Source organism: Rhipicephalus microplus, unplaced genomic scaffold (assembly GCF_043290135.1).
Source record: "Rhipicephalus microplus isolate Deutch F79 unplaced genomic scaffold, USDA_Rmic scaffold_120, whole genome shotgun sequence".
NCBI classification, from domain to species: Eukaryota; Metazoa; Arthropoda; class Arachnida; order Ixodida; family Ixodidae; genus Rhipicephalus; species Rhipicephalus microplus.
This window is the reverse complement of record NW_027464692.1, coordinates 467,949-490,049: the sequence shown is the minus strand read 5'-3', so window position 1 is coordinate 490,049 and position 22,101 is coordinate 467,949. Positions and strand designations below refer to the sequence as shown.

General features: G+C 42.6%; 3 protein-coding genes across 5 annotated transcripts in view; 2 read left to right on the top strand and 1 right to left on the bottom strand.

Moving 5' to 3' along the window:
• Positions 1-625: 625 nt before the first annotated feature.
• LOC119171922 (uncharacterized) overlaps positions 626-22,101 on the bottom strand; it is a 26,564-nt gene continuing 5,088 nt past the window's right edge. The window contains exon 3 of the mRNA XM_075885325.1: positions 626-715. The gene's annotated coding sequence lies outside the window, so the exon portion shown is untranslated. The remainder of the gene's footprint in view (positions 716-22,101) is intronic.
• LOC119171384 (uncharacterized) lies at positions 3,880-5,741 on the top strand. Its single transcript, XM_037422227.2, has 2 exons — positions 3,880-4,015; positions 5,345-5,741. Exons 1-2 carry the CDS (start codon positions 3,896-3,898, stop codon positions 5,675-5,677), a joined length of 453 nt encoding a protein of 150 aa, XP_037278124.2. The 5' UTR covers positions 3,880-3,895; the 3' UTR covers positions 5,678-5,741.
• LOC119171923 (uncharacterized) overlaps positions 21,193-22,101 on the top strand; it is a 13,968-nt gene continuing 13,059 nt past the window's right edge. The window contains exon 1 of one of the 3 annotated variants that reach the window (XR_012889719.1): positions 21,193-21,321. Coding sequence is in view for 1 of the 3 variants with exons in the window: in XM_075885323.1 (XP_075741438.1) it covers positions 21,310-21,321 (12 nt within the window). In the remaining 2 variants the exon portion in view is untranslated. The remainder of the gene's footprint in view (positions 21,322-22,101) is intronic. The other 2 variants (XR_005109900.2, XM_075885323.1) reach the window with 2 other exon arrangements.

The window sequence follows — 22,101 nt, the reverse complement described above, 5'->3', positions numbered from 1 at the left end:
GCCTCCAATCGAGAGAAAAACTTTTCCCTGCTGCTTAGCATTATGAAGTACAAACTTGTGATCAAGCGAACTCGAAGCGTGGTAACATCCGTTGATGCCAAAAAAAAAAGCATTTGATCACTAAGAAGTTTCGGAAGCTTGAAGTAGTTGGACCCTTTCTTCGATGTGGGCAGTTGCCTCTCCTTGCAGCACAGAACTGGTCATACTGACATTCTTGCCGGTCACAGTCCTCAACGAAACGTTGTAAATTGTGTATTGCGTCTGTGTCACTGTATGTGTTATGTGTTTATTACTGTATATATCATAGTCGTAACCCGGCACCTGGAGTAGCATGTCAGATAAAAAACCAGGCATACTTCTCCAGCTCTTCATTAAAATAAATCACCCCTCTATCTATCTCTGGTCTCATTAGTGAGGCTGAGCGGCTCTGTTCCGAGGGCTCTGTGACACTAAAGTCCTTGAGCCTCACTTAATGCTCTGCGCTCCAGCGGCCATTGTTAAAAACGTTATGAGGCGATGCCGTGGACACTCAGTGCCTTTTGCTCTCAATAATAATATAACTGGTGAAACGATGGGGGGGGGGGGAATTTATTGCGGAGCGACACACCCAAGGTAGACGTGTCCATTCTGGAGCTGATCTTGAGTGGGACGGCGGACCCATTGTGGCAAACGCCTTCGTCCCCCTCCCCTCTTTTGTTCTCTGCGTGCTTTTTTCCTGCATGAAGTCATAAGTAACGTCCTTTGAACAACAACAACAACAACAACAACAACAACAACAACAACAACAACAACTACTACTACTACTACTACTACTACTACTACTACTACTACTACTACTACTACTACTACAACTACTACTACGACTACGACTACGACTACTACTACTACTACTACTACGACTACTACTAAAACTACTACTACTGCTACTAGTACTACTACTACTATTATACGCCCACGCCCCCATTACCGCCAAGGTTACAAGGTGAAGAAAAAATGCATGAGAATTTGAAAAGCTGACAGAAATGTAGCCTACTTAAGCCACGGGTAATAAATGTAGCCAAAGGCAGCCGCACATATGTTATTTAAATCACTGAACCCAATATTGTCGCAGAAATGCAAATAGGTCAGCTGAAGACACCCCGAAATTGGAATAGTTGGGTGTAAGCATTACTGTTCGACTTTAATAATCCCTACAGTCAGCCTAATGAAGCTTCCTCCTCTGTCGCAAAAGTAGCATTCTTTTTAGGCAGTTTCAGTGAGCCGAATTAATTAACTTTTGTGACAATAAACATAACTAGCACATGAGTGTGTGGAAGATCAGCTGCACATTTGATTGCTCATCTTTTTGTATGCGGAATACTTTCAATGCAAAAATATGGAGCCGCTTCGATTGTCTTTTTTACTCCCAACTTCGGTTGAAAGTCGCATTAAGCAAGAAGGCGTGTCGAAATTCGGGCCCCAAGGAACATATTCCGCTGAATTCTAGCCACACGTCAGAAAGTTTCGGCGGAATTAAAGTCGCCAGAAAGTCTCTGTATGCTGCAAATTCCAAGTTCAGTCTTTGAAGCAAGTACAACACACGGACCACAATGATGTTTCACTACATACTTCGACGAAACGGGCTGCTGCATCGGCAATAAACATATTTTTTCTGCAGTCGAGGAAACAAAGGTACCAAGAAGCAGCTGGGTAGTCAATACGCCATTTCAGCTGCCACGGCTCAGAAAAATAGCCATATTGGAGTAAATTTCTGAACCTTGCAATCCTGACTGCTACTGCTACTACAACTGTTACTACCATTACGACTGTTGCTACTACTACTACTACTACTACTACTACTACCACTACTACTACTACTACTACTACTACTACTACTACTACTACTACTACTGCTACTATAAACTACTACTACTACTGCTACTACTACTACTACAAACTACTAAAATGCTATCAACTTTAACGACCGCTTACCGTTATTTTGTGCATTCTCTATCGCGCACGCAATCCACATTCTCTTCTCCATTTCCTACATCGAACCCCCCTTTCTGTACACTCCCTATAGAAAACAGGAGGTTCTTCAATTTTCTTTTCAATTGAATTATAAAAAAATATTTTTTCTACGCTCCGCTTTTATTCTTTTTTCCTTCTTTCTCCTTTGCTTTCTTTTTGTCTTCTTTTCGATATTCGATAGCATTTTTAGAATACAATGCAATATTTTTAAGAGGCGCCGCCTGTTCCCATAGACGCCTTACTCATGATGCCGGAGCTCGGATAGGCTGATATATTCATGCAAAAATCTTACCTAAAAATTGGGTACAAACATATATAAAGGAGACAAGTTTTTCTTTGTTTCCATTTATTATTAGCCTGTTTTACGTTTTTTTTTTGTTAGTGGCAGGCTAGAGAAAGGAGATTCGATATACACAAAATTATATCGTTGCTCGCAGAAGGGGGACACGGAGGAAGTTTCAAAAAAAGTATGTCTTTTGAAACCAAAGCTTTGGTATGCGAGCCAGGTTCATGAAATAAATATTATTGACAGGCCGTCTAAATATAACAAAAAGTTTTAAAATTGATTTACAGAGATATTACCTTTTTTGTTCAATAGCTAATACAATTTTATTTAGAATATTCTGGCCTAATAATAAATTTTTATTTCTTGCTGTCCAATTAGGGCATTTTGAGTTTTGTGTAAATATTCCGAAATGACTGAGAAAAAAACATGCGAGCAGATACAAAGCTTTTAAATTGCATAGCATCGTCGCATAATTTTTACGAGCAGGCGTTTTAGTCACTAATCTAAATACCTCCACCGTAGAACGAACCAAATGAGCTGTATAATCATTCCGCGTTGGGTTACCAGAAAGTTCTGTAGAGTAAAGTATGTTTAATAACTAAAATATGCATCTCATCTAGCCGGTGGCCTGCTCCAATCTCCGCGAACAATATCGCACGTGTTGTGTGCATACCATTTCTCAGAATGCATGACGGTTACAGTGCCATAGCACGAGAAGACACAACAAGCAACCAGTTAGCTATGAGCCTTGTTCAAGTTGTTTGTTACCTCTGCGGAGGGCGGAGCCGGCTAGTCTTAACCACGCTCTCTTTAATCGCAAGCAACGTGCGCGTGCGTGGGCACACACGTTGCTCGCGACTTAAAAGTGCGCGAAGAGTGCGCGAAGAGTGCGCGACTCAAGTGCACACACACACACACACACACACACACACACACACACACACACACACACACACACACACACACACACACACACACACACACACACACACACACACACGCACGCACCTCAAGGCATGCATAATGACACGAAAGAGGCAATTCGATCAGCCTACTAAAGCGCATTGCCAGTGCATACCGAGGTGCATAATGAACATTGACGCTGAGGTTGGCAAAACATTGAGTACTTCGTTGTAGGGTAAGAAATCATGGGAAGCTAAGTAAATGGTTGAAACTTTTGTAGTTGCGTGACCGTGAGTGTGCGCTGGTATGCGTAAGTATTTCCTATTTCCGTTACATGGTTGGTGCTCTAACCGTATTTTCTAGCATTTTCTTCGCCTTCATGGTTACCTCACCTCATCCCTAAGAAGATATGTGAGCCGGTATAGCTACAAAAAAAAAAGAAGCTAAACGCTTTTCAGCTTCAAAGGTGGTGTGTTACAGACCTGTTGCCATCACTTTATTCGACCGATATGTTGTCTATTACTGTTCGCTGACGAATAAGAAATATGATACTTTAAACGAGGTGTGGTCATAAAAACGAGCAATATAGGCGCGAGCTTCATTAAACTAGGCTGTAGAATCTCGCCAACAATTTAGCCTCGCTCATAAACTATTTGCTGATATGAGGCATCGTTTGCGCAATCCTCGGCGCGCATAATGCGGTTCACGTGTTCAACCATAGTCGAGCATGGCATATTTAAGAGCATCGAGGTGTACTTCGCACTCGTCGTATACCGCTCACCTGAAACAGTCAACTCTTCCACCATGAAGATCACAGTAAGACACAATTTCATGCTTCCTCTATCGCTTCTGGGCTTTTTTTACTGAGGTGAAAGTGTACCTTACTTCGATTTGTTAGAATGTTATACGGCTGCAGTGGTACTGTGTTTTATAACCAAGCATGCGTTTTTGAGTAAACGAGGTTACGGTACGACATATTTAATATAATTACACCAATGCGCTATAATGTTTGTCATAATTAGGCAAGCTATCATGACAACTGTGCGAAATAAAAAAGATCTTGGGGGAATATCACGGGTGCGGGTGATTTGTATAGGTTAAGGTCCTCGCAGGAATATGATGGGGATTGTGAATCGACACTGCAATATGGAAAGATGACAGGGTTCAGCTTTAGCACAGTGTATATTTTTGAAAGATGTCGCAAACAGGTGATGCGACTATTGACACTATTCAAGAAATCAGCAGGGATGAGATTGTACGCATGTGATATACATTTTGTGATTTTATAACAATGTGGTTTTATAGCATGGCGATATTAGCAGTGACCCGTGCACTGTTGGAGGGAATTTCCTGTAATGTGAGGTAGATTCACGTGCGTGTAAGAAGATTCAGGCGAATTGCCAGCACTGAGCGCTTTCCACAGAAACGTGAATATTCAAGACGGGTGTTTCAAAAACGCGCATTGTTCATTGATTAACTTTGTGAGCGCTTCCGGCATATTAAACATTCTGCTTGTATGTACCCCAACGCAACAAACATATCAATTTCGAAAACGCAACCGAAGCCTGATTGCATTCTGCGTCATTCAGCAATTGTAAAATTGCCTTTACACACTATACCTGAGTATACTTTATGGGCATGTTAATGACTATGCGACAAGGTTTACCTGAGAGGCCAAGACAATTAAGGCATGCAGTGGCCATTTGAAGTTATATTTCTAACATACTAAAATATCATAAATGTGAAAAATCAATTCATCTGCGGTAAATTTCTATGTGATGCTGATGGCAGCATCTCCGTGTGGGTGCTTTTACAGACGATTGTACATTTTGCTAATGTTGTTATTGACTAACAATACGTTCGAGCCACGTAGCTCAATTTGAATTTTGCAGTTTTACGAGCCAGAAGAATGATGCGATATTCAAGCAGGCCCTGTTGGAGGACTTTGGATTAATTTTTACTGGTTTGGCGTTTTTAACAGAGACCTATTCACACTTCAAATAGGTTTACCTGCACTAGTGACATTGACGCTGAGGGCTTGTTTGTCGTAAAAAATCTTCAATGAAAACTTCAGTCGATAGGACGAACTTTTTGTAAAAGCTATACTTATTCATCCTTGCTCATGGTTTCATTGCTTTGACGCAGCTGGCATTCATATCCTTCGCCGTGATGATCGGTGTTGCCTTGGCTACTGGGCTATATGGGTCCAATGGAGGCTACGGGGGTGGCCATTCTGGATATGGAGGAGGAGGCTATGGCAAGGGTAGCGCCAAGGGTTATGGCGGACAATATGGTGGTGGCTACGGTGCAGCCCCTGGTGGATACGGAGGAGTCTATACCCTTCCGCACAGCGGTCACTATGCCAGCGCCTACAGTCCAGGTTACGGTGGAAAGCCGGCGAGCTATGGTCAAGGAGGTTACAACAACGGAGGATACGGTGGTGGTTACCAGGGTGGATATGCCGCCGGTTACTACTGAATACTCGCCGTAGGATTAGTCACGTAAATTCATTGTAGATGAACAATAAAGCTGGTTCGCATTGGAGCTCAGGTTTTGTCATTTCACGCGCTGACACAACAATATTTATCAGGTGCGCCATAATTGGTCACAATGCTGAGCATTTCAGGTTCCAGAAAGCGAGCGTAAAGCTAAGCATATGGGGTTATATAGAGCTTACCCCCGAATGAAGTGCGACTTCTCTTAACGGGATAAGATTCCGAGTCTTCGAGTAGCGCACCATCTTCGCTTGTAGGCTACCACAGTGTAATATGAATTGTCATTGCATGTAATCGTATGAACTCAACTGCACGGCAAGGTTGCACATGCCAGGTATCTCTCACGCATATCATGATCTTAGGTGGCCATAAGGCCTGTCACGACTGCAGCCACCCTGGCCGTCCGTTTCTTTGGCGACATCCAACTCGTACGTTGTCGCAGCTACCGTGCTTGGGATCTATCTTCAGTCCATGTGCTTTGTTTCCCCCGAGAATGGCCCCGTAATCATTTTCATTCTCAACATTCGTGGCCCGTGCAACTGCTACGGCTAACAGTAGGATTACCTGTTGCAATTCGCTATACAAATAAACAACATCATCGAGAAGGGTTTACAAAATAAAAAAATAGAATTTATTGCAGTCAGTGTGAAATCCACGTGCTCCACTATTCAATATTGTTTGCATAAGCTGCAGATTTTTTATTGTTGCATAAACCTGTTCCGTCCAGCAACTTTGTCAGCGATCTTCTTTTACATACTCTATTGAAGTCAACCACCTCTTTCATTTTTCTGTGACGCAAAAAATTTGATATATTCTTAGGCTTCGCTAAAAAAATAAATTGGCTAACTACCAAAAAGCATGCTTCACCAAAATATATAGAGAGTGCAATTCAGTCAAGTTTGCTATCAAAGCGTGCAAATAATTATGAGGACCTCTTTTATTGTAGTCTTATCATTTACTGTGCACTTTTATTCTTGTTCAAAGATACATTAATATTTTTTGTAGGAGGTATAGAAAATTCTAGACGCTTTTCTGGACAGTAATCAAAGCTTCATTTCATGCGAAATGTCAAGTCGTTCACCATTATTGATTTGGTATAAAGGATGAAAGAAGTGTCAAGAAGGCATGAAAACGGCCTCCTTTCTCATCTATACACACGTTTAAACTTTCATACCAGGGACGGTGTGTATTATGCATTGCATACACTTACTTGAGTTTAACCAAAGAGTTAAATCTTAGAGAATAGGTAATACAGAGGCGGTGATGAGTATTAACTATGATAAATGTCTAAATTTCACTCGATGCCTATATATCAAGATAGCACCGTGTTTTGAGAATTCATAATTATCTTCACGACAAACAGGCTGTTTCCATGGTATCCTTCGCTGCTGGGAACATAAAAAACTGATACCCTCATCAAATAAATGAAATAATGCATAAATGGGAAACTTGTCAGTACTCCATAAAGTTGTGGGCAAAATAATCAAAGGTAAACAAAAGCACTACGCTTCTAGACAGCCAGGTACATCAATTTGTAACCACGAAAGAGTAAAATGCTATCGCTTACAAAGATGTTCTGCGTGATCTTGTAGCTCTTGGTCATTTCATCTGAAAACAACGTTCGTTCAAAACGCCTAAGGTGACCAAACAACACCACTCTGGTCGCTTAAGTAGTGTTTCACTACCACATCAGTAACACTCAGGTCATGGATAACTCTATTCAAAGACGCGTACAGTGAAAGTACGACAGCTATCGAGGCGTCAATCAGCCTTCGTTGACAGAATAAAAATGAGAGTTGCTTGCCGGCTCATATGTAAACGAACAACGAAAGAACAAGGGAACGGCAGAAATGTCAAAATAAATATTTAGTTTTGCACGTGTCCTTGTACCACTTATGTATATGTCTAGTAAAGATGCAGTAACCTAATTTATATTGTTTTATATGACCTGCACATCTACGACACAACAAAGTACTCGTTAAAGTCAAAGTCATGCTGTTGTTGACTCAACGTTGCTGGGTATTTGATGATAGCAAACTTGTTTTTTCACCCGTTTAATAGAGAAATACATGCCTCTATCAAATTTTGTTGTGGTGAATGCAATTAGTCGTTATTTTCTAAGTTAATGCGCTTTCGAAAGCGAATTCAGCAGAAAAATGTGGAGTCGAACATTCGCAGTATTTGTAATGCATTGCTTGCAAATATGATGCGTGATATGGAGTTTGTTTCATAAAGAAGTGGTTTGGCTTCGTGATGTTTACACTGCTGAAAACCCAGACTTGTGCAACCTAGGTAGCAGTACCCGATATACGCTATGATATGTTGTTAAATGTTTGTGCCAACGTTTATGGTGATTATGCAGACAGACAATGAGCTGTCAACTGCTGGTTAGCGTGTTGGTTAGTCCGTATAGCGGTTTAAGTGTCTATGTAAAAGAGTGCTCATACATTAATGGTAGGAGTGATGAAATATGGTTTTACCTGTGCAGATAAAGCAACACAATATACATGTGGTTTTGTTAATCACTGAACAACAGATGCAACCTTGAAAAAAATAATGAACAAACAAACAGCCGAAACGTTATGAAACCAGCAAACCCAGAAACACCTGCATATGTAAAAGAAAAAAAATATTAACAGCTGCCAATATTGTCTGACGCTCTAGCTTAAAAACATTAAAACAGTGATCATCGCTGCCTACTGAGCATTCTTTCAGAATCTTTAGTCATTTGGCGGAAAGATGGAATAAGTGTGACCGTAACAGGTGAAGTGCTGCGCACTCTCTGATACGTATTTTCGAATATAAGTGATATAATAATATAAACTTTTCGACTAAGAAGATAATAAAACAAACGCTCTTCCTAACTTGAAACAATATTTTAAACCACCAGTACAACAAAATGTAAAAAAAAGAACAATTTTTGCTTTCTTGTGCAAGCCGATGAATATAAATGGACAATACTAGCAGATTGTATGGCAAAGTCTAATAGGGGCGTAGGCTTGCAGGGGTGGGGCATTACGTTGACGCAAAGGAGGGGGGGGGGGGGGCAGGCATATGTGGTCGACTGTAATTTTGTTCTCTGTATGCTATGGCAAAAATAAGGGGGAGGTGGGGAGCTTTGCGTGTGACCCCCTCTCTACCCCGGTGGCGTACGGAGTTTTTGATTGGTGCAGTTGAACTTTACTGAACTGTTTGTGTGGGGCTGTCTAACACGTCCGCTACCTCCCCATTTCCCGTTATCCGCGTTAGATGTACACCGCCTCAAACCGACTGGAAAGTCCTGCTTTGGGCAACGTCGTTACTGATAATATCGTCCCCTTACGCACTTCTCCTTCGAAGGCATTCAGCTCGCTCACACCGCTGCTCACCAAGAGATGCTTGCCCAAATTACACTACCTTGTTTTATTGCTTTAAAATATTGTAGCCAAAAGAAGCCCCCGTTCCAAAAATAAAATGCACGTCGTAAAAGTTGCAGTCACTCTGGTTTTTTTTAATGATTGCGTATAGGGTATTTTGCAAGGAATGTAAATTATAACTAAAACAGTTCACGCATTTTTCGTTTCATCAACACTCAGACTGGAGGATTCAAACTTTAGTTGAGCTCTGGAGCAATGAAAAGAATACGAGTCATGTGAAGTCAAGTTCCCAAAACAAATTCTTCTTGCTTCAGGCACTGGAAGCATCGCGAACCAACAGCATAGAAAGGTGGAGTATATTCTATAGCTAGCAGAATTCACCGTTTGGGGTTTGCGCACAAGACAGCGGAAGTTTTGCGCGTGTGCGTGGATTAGACTCGCCAGATTGTCTCTACTGAAAAAAAAAACGTTCTGAGACTGCTGTTTACAAACATCGTTGGAATCTTTTGGCACAAGAACGTATATACGTTCATATGCCAAAGGATTCGAAGCTACCATGAAGATCACAGTAAGAAAGGCTCCATTCAAATAATGATCTCACGCTCTGATTACTCCGAATTTAGCTAAGTACAGCTGATCTTACACTGGTGGGAATAATACTCGCTCAAACGAGAATGGTTTTGGAAAAAGGGAGAAAATTATGGAAAACACACAAAACTAAGAAAGTATACTTCGTGACAGTAAATGTTTATCGGTTGTTCTCTTCACTAGAAATACAAGACCTAATTTGGCTGTGGCATATTTAAAATAGAAATCTGGGTTTTGAGTTAGGTTTCATGCGTTTAAATTAATGTCAGCCAGATCCACAATAAAATACAATATACGTTAGACGATATGCAAGATGCAATAAACCAGTGGCATAAAGTGAATATTGAAATAGTTTTATTATGTAAAAAAGCGCAACGCAGGCGGAAAAGAATTAGATCACTTAGTTGCATTGTTTAGCGATAACAATAAACCATGCAATGTACACAGCTCCCTACTGGTTATATAAAGGCACAAAAACTCGAACTGTCAGAAATGAATTTATTAGAGATTGGTGCTATAGGTGTCTTAAAAAAACAACTTTTTTTTTCAATTGAGGCATAGCCTGCACTTGTAATCGCAATTGCAGCATAAGGCTAATAAGCATACCGTAGGTGTACGCGCACATATTTTAGGTCGAGCCCGTGGTTTAGGTTTTGTTTGTGTCTTCCTTCTCGCTCGTATGCGTCCGTCATAGCGCTTAATCATTCTCAAGGTAGGCGCAGCTTCAAAGTTATGCTAAATAATTAGACGTTTCTGTAACCGCTGTAAAACATAATAACCCAAACAAGACCGTACATCTTATAGAAAGCCGTATGTGGTCACTGCACCAATTTTAATATAGGTATTGCACGCTCGAAACATGGTTTACGAAAATATGGTCATCTTCCGTAAAAAAACAACAACGAAACTTGGGGTATTTCTGCAGGCAAATAAACGAGACTAAACCGAAGCAGGCACGCAAGAAAGCCACACTGTTAGTTTTAGCCACGGAACTCGGGCTGGTGTTTGCCTGGACTGATGCTGCATTTCCTTAACGCTAATATTTGACGTCGCTCAGCCTTTCCTGACGTTCGCGCGTTATCGAACCATGTCAGTCATCTTTTTTTTTACGTTATTATATTGCTGTATAGAATGAGTTACGGAGCACAATTTGATAAAGCAAACATTCTGTTAATTGCGTACTGGCATGTTGGATATTTTACCTTTATTTTCATCTCCCTACCTTACCACCGTCTTTTGTCATTACCTCCCCTGACCCCCTTTCCCAGTTTAGGAGGCCAGAGCAAACTTCTGCTCCGGTTGACCTCTTTTTCTTTTTGTCATAAGTTCTGTCCCTCTATTTACCTTCATTTTATACCATTTCTTTTCTTTGGCGTTTTCCACCTATTCTCAATAACTTTTGCTGTATGCTGTCCGCCTATACGATTGAAATAGCAGTGATCAAAGCCCATAATTGTAATTTTAACTTTATACCTACTCAAAATTAAATAGAAAGAAGTCGGTGTGGCTACCTTGCCTTGTACAGTTTGCTGAAGGCTTAACTACAGCAAATATTCCGAAAAAGTTCCCAAGATTACACCACTCCTGACGTGGAAATATGTGGCACAAGCTAAATTAGAAACCATTCCTTCGAAAATGATAAACACAAAAAAATGTTAATCTTTGCGTGCAGATTTTTCTGGTTGTCTTTGTTTTGTCAATTCGTGTTGCCTTGGCTGACACCTACCATGGCGGCCACGGTAGTGGTCACAAAGGATACGGTGGTGGTGGTCTCAAGGAAGGCTATCACATGAGCCATCGTGGATATAGCGGAAAGTCTCACGGCTACGGACACAGATACGGATGATACGGAGTTGGCAAGCGCTACGGTGGAATGGGATACGGTGGCAAGCATCATGAATGAAAATGCTATGGTACACAATGGGAACCTGTATTTGTGTGATTTCGTGCTACGTGCTTGAATAAAGCTTTAGTGTTGCAGTAACATGAAAACCCCTTCTAAAATATATATAGCGGCCAACATAAAGAGGCTAATGGAATCAGTAGGAGAAATCTGTATATTGATTTAGGAGTCTGTCAGGGAACCCCTGATAGTCGGGATTTCCGAAGCCCTCCCCCTCCCAACATCTCTCACAATAACTTCTTCGTTCTGGAACGTTAAACCCCATATATTGGTATTATCTCATACTGCTCATTTGACAAAGTTTCGCTCAGGGAACCCGTGAAAGTACTGACAACCGAGAAGAAAGTGCAAGCCAATGAGTACAAGGGTCAGCACTTTTATACCTGTTGTCTTCTTGTTTCGTCTTACTTCTAAGACGCATATCATCAAAAAAAAAAAGAGTACACTACGGTCGTTACAGCGAAAAATTATTTTAATCTTGCCCATTCCATAACATCCAGTAGCGCACAGTTATTGGTTGAAATTTGCGCGGACTTCGTCTGGTGCCTCTTTGTTGCTTGGTTCCTCTTTGTTGCTTGGAGCGCCTAACGCAGACAAGGACAGCCAAGACACGGGCAAGCGCTTATTGCGAACTGAAAGTTTAATTGAAAAGTTGTGACAAATACACAAAAGGTTTTGTAAGCACATACAATAATGTCACACACCACAAACAATATATATATATATATATATATATATATATATATATATATATATATATATATATATATATATAAAGCGCGAAGACTTATGAAGCGACCACCGCCAGAAAACGCGCAACAAACAAACCTCTGCTTGACTTACAGCACAAACTTCCCCAATGTAAACAAAATCCTTTAACGACATTACAACATTCTCAAACAAAGTAAACGTCTGAAACGCGCATTCCCATCCGCTCGAGGCGTCGTTTACCGACGACCACGTAACCTCAAAGACACCCTCTTTGTCCACTCCCAAATTAACACATCACACCCAATAATTCATGCCGCTCTTGTTTAAAGCCACGATGTCTTGTATGTAAGGCGATGCGAGAAACAGACAAAGCAACCAGCACGCAATCCAAGTTTTCGATTAACATACGAGGAAACCTAACACGCGATTCCTCTAATGTGGTATACCTACTCGAATGCAACGTGTGTGGTATGCAGTACATCGGACAAACAGAAACACCATTTAGGATTCGCTTCAATAATCACAGAGCCCATGCGGAATCAGCCCCAAGTCTACCTCTATCAAAACATCTCAATCTTCCCGACCATGCATTCGACAAACTATCAGTAACGCTCTTAGCGACGGGATTTAAAGCAAATCGAGAACGTGAACAACGAGAGTCATACCTTATCCACCGATTTAACACCCTCGCCCTCGATAGAGGAATAAATGACAATCCTGGTACACTTGCTGCAATTAAAGCATTAGAAAACAATAACGGCAACAATGAAAATAGTAACTGAGTTCACGGCACTGCAGCTGCGAAGGGCACTGGACAACCCAAAACAATTCCAAGTGTAACTACTCTTCCTAAGTGCAGCTGTCGTCTGTTTTCTGTTTTCTTTTACTACCCAATTAATTGTGCCATGCACGACATGCCCAACAGCAACCCTGTGCACAGCCGGGAGGCCCCCACTACACGCGTAATCCAGAAGCGGGCAAGGAATTCGCATTGCGCACGCTTACCAGCCCTTACCGCAATACGCGGCACCCCTCTTTTTACGATCAAATGTTGACAGGGCGCCGAGTAGTTAAAGGCTTAGAACTTCCTAAAATGCCCGCTTACCAGCCTCTGCCACAATACGCGGCACCCCTCCTTCTGCGACGAATTGTTTACGGGACTCCGAGTAGTTAAAGGCTTAGAACTTTAGAACTTCCTAAAAAAGCTCTTTTTTGCCCCACACCGAACCGCCAGTGCCAGGAAGCGCCGTCTGGCAGGGAGGAATGCGTTAGTGAAAGGAAACATACACAGACCGCTGACATCAGAAAGGTGAAGGGGAGAAGGGGGAGAGAGATGAAGGGGGAAGTGGAGGGAAGAATGGAGGGAAGTGGAGGGAAGAGTGGAAGGGGGGCGCCCGAGGGGAGTCCACCGTATATTATTTTTCTCTTCTTGTTCTCTTTTTTTCTTCTTTTCTTTTCTTTTTCTTTTTTTCCTTTTTTTTCTTTTTTTCTTTTCTGTCTTCTTTCCTCTTTCCTTGCCCTCTGATTTGAGATTGTATGAAGCTGAGCACCAACAAACTGTATCTTTATTCCTGATGAAGGCCAGACTCTAGGCCGAAACGTCGAAATAAACCACGTTGTGACCGCTCACGGAGGATCTACTACTGGAGATTTGATATACACAAATTTTATAGTTGCTTGCAGAGGTGGGACCAGTATGAAGGTTAAAAGTATGTTTTTGGTATACGGGCCTGGTTCATCGAATACCCGCAATAATTTATAATTTAGGTATAAAAAGTTTTTATAATCGATATGTCGAGAGAATCACTATGTGTTTGCTTCAAATATTAAGGTAATATAACTTTGTTTAGGATATTTTACCCTTGTTATCATTTTTTATTCCTTGCTTCAAAAATAAGGCGTATCGAGATGTGTTTAACCATGACGACATTACTGAGAGAAAACGCGTGAGCAGACACAATGCTTTACATTACATAGCATCGCTGCATAATTTCTACGAGCATAGTTTTCCAGCCACTAATCTCATTACCTGCATCGGTTAACGAAGCACATGAGTGGTATAAATATTTAGCATCGGCTTAGAAGCGTGTTCTGTAGAGCAAAGTATGACTAATAGCCACAACATGCACCTCTGCAAACCATATCATACATATTGTGTGCATAACAATTGCAAAATGCATGATGGTTACAGCGCCAGTGTACGAGAAGATACAAGTGACGAGAATCACCTGTGAGCCTGGCTCAGGCTGTTTGTATCTCTGTGGTGTGATCGTAATGCATTCCAGGTCGAAGCATGGTGCAGGGTTTGTCTTGTCCGCACTCTCTTGGAAGAGGAAAAAACACACACACACACACACACACACACACACACACACACACACACACACACACACACACACACACACACACACACACACACACACACACACACACACACACACACACACACACACACACACACACACACACACACACACACACACACACACACACACACACACACACACACACACACACACACACACACACACACACACACACACACACACACACACACACACACACACACACACACACACACACACACACACACACACACACACACACACACACACACACACACACACACACACACACACACACACACACACACACACACACACACACACACACACACACACACACACACACACACACACACACACACACACACACACACACACACACACACACACACACACACACACACACACACACACACACACGCCCCGCCACGGTGGTCTAGTGGCTAAGGTACTCGGCTGCTGACCCGCACGCAGGCCGCGGGATCAAATCCCGGCTGTGGCGGCTGCATTTCCGATGGAGGCGGAAATGTTGTAGGCCCGTGTACTCAGATTTGGGTGCACGTTAAAGAACCCCAGGTGGTCGAAGTTTCCGGAGCCCTCCACTACGGCGTCTCTCATAATCATATTGTGGTTTTGGGACGTTAAACCCCACAAATCAATCAATCAACACACACACACACACACACACACACACGTACATCATGTCATGCATGATGACATGAGGTAGGCAATTCTATCAGCCTACTAAAGCGCATTCCCAGTGCATACTGAGGTGCATAATGAACATTGACGCTGAACTTACCTGCTGGCTCGAGATCTCACACGCACGTTCTGGTCATCTACCAGCTTCCAAAGGTGTCAATTTTACGAACTGGATCCTTCGCTCAAGCTAAAGCTACCATCACAACTTTCCCGCTCCGATGCGACACTGTTATGCCGCCTTTGGTTGGGTGTTGCATTTACAAAGGTGTACTCCTTTCGCATTGGTATGGCAGACACTCCTACATGCGACTACTGCGGAGCTGAAGAGACCATCGAACACGTCCTGTGCAGCTGCGCTTGCTACGACACACAGCGATGCCAGCTCCGGATGGTTTTGAATCGACTTGACCCCGGACCATTTTGTGTGCAGAAGATACTAGGACCTTGGGCATCTGCCTCAGTTGCGCAGAAAGCAACTAAAGCACTGCTACTTTATCTTAAGTCAACGAACCTGAGCGACCGCCTGTAGACTGTGTGTGCTCCCCGAGTGTGCTCGTGATTGTGTGTACCTTCTCATCTTTCTGCAACCTCTTTTCTCCCCTTTATCCCTTCCCCAGTGCAGGGTAGCAAACCGGATGTGTGTCTGGTTAACCTCCCTGTCTTTCCTTGCATCTTTATCTCTCTCTCTCTCTTGACGCTGAAGTTGGCAGTGCATTGAGTACTTCGTTATTAGCACGCAAGTGTGAACATGGGTCGCTTTGAGTCGCTTTTTGACCGCTTTCGCAAACGGTCACTGTGGCTCCGAGTAGAGTGGTTTAACCATGTCTCGTCGATTTCTTGTTTCGGCAATACTGGCAGGAGCCAGTATGGCAAATATATATATATATATATATATATATATATATATATATATATATATATATATATATATATATATATATATACGGCATCTAGGACAGACATAACAATAAAACCCGCTGACAAAGGAGGAGCAATTGTAGTCCTTAATACAACCAACTACTTAATGAAAGCATACCGCCAACTAGACTCAAAATTTTACGAACGCCTCCCAGGTGATCCGACAGACGAATACAAACGTATCTTATCAACAGAACTAAAGAAACTGTTGAATGCAGAAAAGATAACCAACACTGACCACAAACTGATGTGAACAGCATACCCTCGTCCAGGTCGCTTCTACATCCTCCCGAAAATTCATAAACCCGGTAACGCAGGTCGACCAATCATATCAGGCATCGGTACAATAACTGAACCCATATCAGGGTACGTGGCAAAACTAATAAGCCACATTCCATGCTCCCTTGCGTCGTACATAAAAGACACCACACATTTTCTTCGAGATATTGCAGTTCTGTGTGTGCCGAAAAACTCGTACTTGGTTACTCCTGATGTCTCTTCATTGTATACAAGTATTCTTCACGGTGACGGCATGACTGCATTACAAAAGATGTACACAGACCATAGACAATCTAACACCCCACATTTCTCTGCCATCGCAACTTTGACGAGGATGGTCCTCAAATTAAATTCATTCGAATTTAACCAAGGGTATTTTCAACAAATCAGCGGTATCGCTATGGGCACCAAAATGGCACCCAATTATGCGAACATATTTATGGAAAAGCTAGAATCGGAGTTTCTTGCACAAAGATCCTTGAAACCACTGTTTTACAGAAGATACATAGACGACATTTTTCTTATTTGGACCCACAGCGAGGATGAACTTCTCAGCTTTATCGACACGTACAATGCTGTACATCCGAACATACACTTCACACACACCTACTCGCAAACAACCGTACATTTTCTTGATGTTACCATAACGATAGAAGAAGACAAGCTTTCTACAACCACATATCGCAAACCAACGGATCGACAACAATACCTCCATTACCAAAGCGATCACCCACGCCACTGTTATAACAGTATTCCATACAGCCAGGCCCACTGGTTTAAGCGAATGTGCTCAAGAGACACTGATTTTGACACGAGCTCACAGAAGCTAAAAGTTATGCTCGATAAACAAAAATACCCCTCACATATAATTGATGACGTCGTTCAAAAATCGTGAAAACTGAAGCGTGATGACTTACTTATGAAGCGACCACCACAAGAAGACCCACAACGAACAAACCTCTGCTTAACTTACAGCACAAATTTCCCCAATGCAAACAAAATCCTTAAACGACATTACAACATTCTGGAACAAAGTGAACGTCTGAAACGCACATTCCCATTGCTCCTGGCGTCGTTTACCGACGACCACGCAACCTCAAAGACACACTTGTCCACTCTCGAATCAATACTTCAACCCCTAATAATTCATGCCGACTTTGTTTAAAGTCACGATGTCTTGTATGTAAAACGGTGCGAGAAACACTCAGGGCAACCAGCACACAATCCAAGTTTTCGAATAACATACTAGGGAACCTAACATGCGATTCCTCTAATGTAGTATGCCTACTCGAATGCAACGTGTGCAGTATGCAGTACATCGGACAAACAGAAACACCATTCAGGATTCGCTTCCATAATCACTGAGCCCATGCGAAATCAGCCCCAAATCTACCCCTATCAAAACATCTCAATCTTCCCGACCATACATTCGACAAACTATCAGTAACGCTCTTAGAGACGGGATTTAAATCAAATCGAGAACGTGGACAACGAGAGTCATACCTTATCCCCTGATTTAACACCCTCGATAGAGGAATAAATGAGAATCCAGGTACACTTGCAGCAATTAAAACATTAGAAAACATTACGGCAATAATGAAAAAATAACTGAGTGCACGGCAGTGCAGCTGCGAAGGGCACTGGACAACTCAAAGTAATTCCAAGTGTAACTACTCTTCCTAAGTACAGCTGTCATCTGTTTCTGTTTTTAACTCACTATACAATCAATTGTGCCAAACATGACATGCCCAACAGCACCCCTGTGCACAGTCGGGAGGCCCATAGTGCACGCGTAATGCAGAAGCGACAAGAATTGCCATTGCACCCGCTTGCCAGCCTCTGCGGCCATACGCGGCGCCCCTATTTCTATGACGTGGTGTCGACGGGGCGCTGAGTAGTTAAAGTCTTAAACTTCTTAAAAAAGCTCTTTTTCCCCCACACCGAACCGCCAGAGTCAGGACGCGCCGTCTGGTCGGGAATAATGCGTTAGTAAAAGTGGATACACAGACCGCAAACAACCTAAAGGTGAAAAGAAGAAAGAGAGAGAGAGATGGAGAAAGGGGAAGGAAGAGAGAAAGGGGGCGCCTGGGGGAGTCCACCTTATATTCTCCTTTTTGGGGGCGAAACTCCTTAAAGCGGCACCCGTTCGTCCCCCGTAGTATGTAACAAGTATAACATTTTGACCTCCAAGGTGGTGTAGGTGAGAGACTTCTGTGCGTTGTTGAGCAATAAAAAATAGTGCTCAATGTACATGTCAATGGCTGCTAATGGGGAATGAGAGACAGGAGCATTCGGCTTTTAGTTAACGCGCAGGCTGCGATCACCATTAGCAGCCATTGGCATGTACATTGAGCACTATCTGACAAGAAAGGCTTGCTACGTTATACTCGCTGGGTGTAACCTCCTTAGCTTTAGAAAGGTTTAGCGTTGAGCCGCAGTGCCATGAACACAATGAAGTTGTATATACCATGAATGAACTCGAGGTGGTTAAAAATGGGAAGTAGATACGAAGCGCAAGCCGTAAGAAAGTAAAAGCCGAATTCTCCGCCTCTCTTTCACCATTAGCAGCCATTGGCATGCACATTGAGCACTATCTGACTGAAAAAGTTTGCTACGTCATACTCGCTGGGCGTAACCTCCTTGGTTTTCGAAAGGTTTAGCAAGCGTTCGGCCGCAGTGCCATGAATACAGTAGTATATACCATGAACTCGAGGTGGTTAAAGGTGGGAAGTGGACCCGAAGCGCAAGCCGTAAGAAAGTGTGCGTGTGCCACCTCTCGTTTAGTCCTTGGAATGTCCGCTGGATGGCGGTGCTTCTATATGGCGAATATATGATGAAAAGATGCGAGATGGTGGTACTTGGAGTGTTGAATAGATGGACGAACGGACACATAGACAGATGCATGGATGGACGCATGAACGGACGCAGAGGCGGCTGCATGGACGAACGCAGGGACGGACGCACGAACAGACGCACGCACGGACGGGCTGATGGACGCATGGATGGTCACACTGACGGACGCATGGACGGACGGAAACAAGAATGAATGGAAGGACGAATTCTTCGCCCCACTCTCCATCATTCACTCCGTGGATATGCTGCCATTTTTTCTTTTTTTCTGTTTCTTTTTTTTCTTTCTTTCTTTCTTTTCTCTTCTTTTCTTGCTTTTTTTCCTCTTTTTCTCTCTCGCCCTATGATTCAAAATTGTGTAAAGCTGAGCACCAACAAACTGTACCCTCAACCCTGATGAAGGCCAGCCTCTAGGCCGAAACGTCGAAATAAACCACGTCGTGAGCACTCACCGAGGATCTACTTGACCATATATATATATATATATATATATATATATATATAAGGAAAGAAGTGTACACCTAAGGGCTCGTTTTTCCATGTTTTTACACAATATTAATGAGATCTAACAGACAATAATGCCAAGGAAAGTATAGGGGAAGATATTAGACCAAATTGTAATGTACATATGAAGAAAGGTGGGTGAAAAGATAACTTGCCGTGGGCAGGATCCGAAGGTCGCAGGATTCGAAAGTCGCGTCGTTGAAGGTCGCAGGTTCGGATCCTGCCCACGGCAAGTTATCTTTTCACCCACTTTTCTTCATATTTACATTACAATTTGGTATAATGTCTTCCCCTATACTTTCCTTGGCATCATTGTCTGTTAGATCTCATTAATATTGTGTAAAAACACGGAAAAACGAGCCCTTAGGTATACACTTCTTTCCTTATTCATTAACAAGGTCTCGTACTGGCAGACTTAGTGCCTTTAGGTTTTATACGAGGGACTATTGGTCAGCTGCCCACTCGTAATAAGTTCACGTGCTACGTGACGCCAAACAGGCTCAAAAGAGTGTGCCACACTCGCCGCCATGGCTACTAGTGGCGCTGACTGACACTCCCACGTTTAATTCACATATAAACCTTATAAAGTGGCTGGGGGGATATCTGTCGTGGTACCTCAGTGGTAGAGCATTGAACGCGTCATTCGAAGGTCGCAGGTTTGGATCCTGCCCACGGCAAGTTATCTTTTCACCCACTTTTCTTCATATTTAATTTATAATTTGGTCTATTATCTTCCCCTATAGTTTTCATGGTAGTATTGTCTGTTAGATCTCATATATATATATACGAACGCACGCATGCAAACACATGTTGTCGTGATGTAGGCAATCGAATCTACAACATACTATAAAGACGCATCGTCAGTGCAAACTGAGGTGCTTCATCAGCATCGTCTCTGATGATAGCACGGCATTGAGTATACCTCTTTACTATAGCCTCAGGACGTGCTACAGTCAGGCGCGTATTCGAGCACGTCGGGGTATACAATACGTCCTTCCTGTTTTCCTTTCATCATTTTACCTCACGAAGCAATTTTGATTGTTTCTTCGCCTTCACGTTAACCTCATCTCACCAATGACGTGACATGCTCGCCGACAACAGAAAAAAAAACGAAGCGTCAGACGAGGTACTAGAGACACAACCCAAGCACTTTGCCTGCTTGATGCATCCATTATCGTTCGCTGACAAACCAGAAATATCATGCTGTATATATGTAAGTTGGTTACAAAGACAGCGCAATATAGGCGCAAGATTCATTAAACTAAGCTGCGTAGTCTGGCCGCCGAGTCGGACTTTCTCACCGACTGTTTACAGAGATCAAGAATTATTTGCACAATGTTTTGCGCGCATAATGCCATTCACGCGTTCAGCCATGATACAATGCGGCATATATAAGAACGCCTAGGCGTCCCGTGCACTCCTCCTATAAAGCACACCTGCAACTGTCAACGCTGCCGTCATGAGGAACACAGTAAGACGCATTTCTATGATCGCTTCTCGTGTTCTTGTTTAAGATAAAATTGTATATTGCTTTTGTTTATGAGAGCGTCATTTGGCGATAGTTGTACGATGTTTTATAACCAGGCACGCGTTCATGAATATACGCTGATATGATATAAAGTATGATGATTGAGTTTGTGTAATATGTTCTTATCCATCTTATAAGTTGGAAAGTTATTCTGTCAAGACAGCAAAGAGAACCCGTGTTCTACCATCACATCCATGAACGATTTCCATAGCTTTAGGTTCCTAAAAAATTTTGTGGCCAGGGAGAACGGACCCTACAATATTGTTGTGGGACGGCGTGTTGGGTCCCGTATGTGGCTTTCGTCCAGCCGCCAAGGGTTGTCTTGTGGTTAATGTACTTGACTGCTGACCCAAAGGTTGCAGGATCTATTCCCGGCTGAGGCGGCCGCATTTTAGATGAACATGAAAATGAGGCTCGCGCTCTTAGATTCAGGTACACGTTAAAGAACGCCAGGAGGTCAAAACTTCTGCATCCCTTCAATACAGTCTCCCTCATGATCGTATCTTGGTTTTGGGACGTTAAACCCCTAAAATTATTATATAGTTTTTACTGTGTCTCTCATTCGGAAATATTCGCGAAGTTTTTGGGAAGAAGACTGAAAGGAGGAAGAGTTCGTTCCACTTTACAAGCTAATAAAACAATAAGCAGCTATTATATTGGATGATGATTTTGCTTGTGTTGAGTGAATCAATCAGTTCTCATAGCATTTATAGCCCGAGAATG

Bases quoted from the DNA above. Each gene is read 5' to 3' on its own strand.
- LOC119171384 (XM_037422227.2), top strand. From the start codon at position 3,896: ATGCGGTTCACGTGTTCAACCATAGTCGAGCATGGCATATTTAAGAGC. The intron at 4,016-5,344 runs GTAAGACACAAT...GCTTTGACGCAG, and splicing joins CTTCCACCATGAAGATCACA to CTGGCATTCATATCCTTCGC.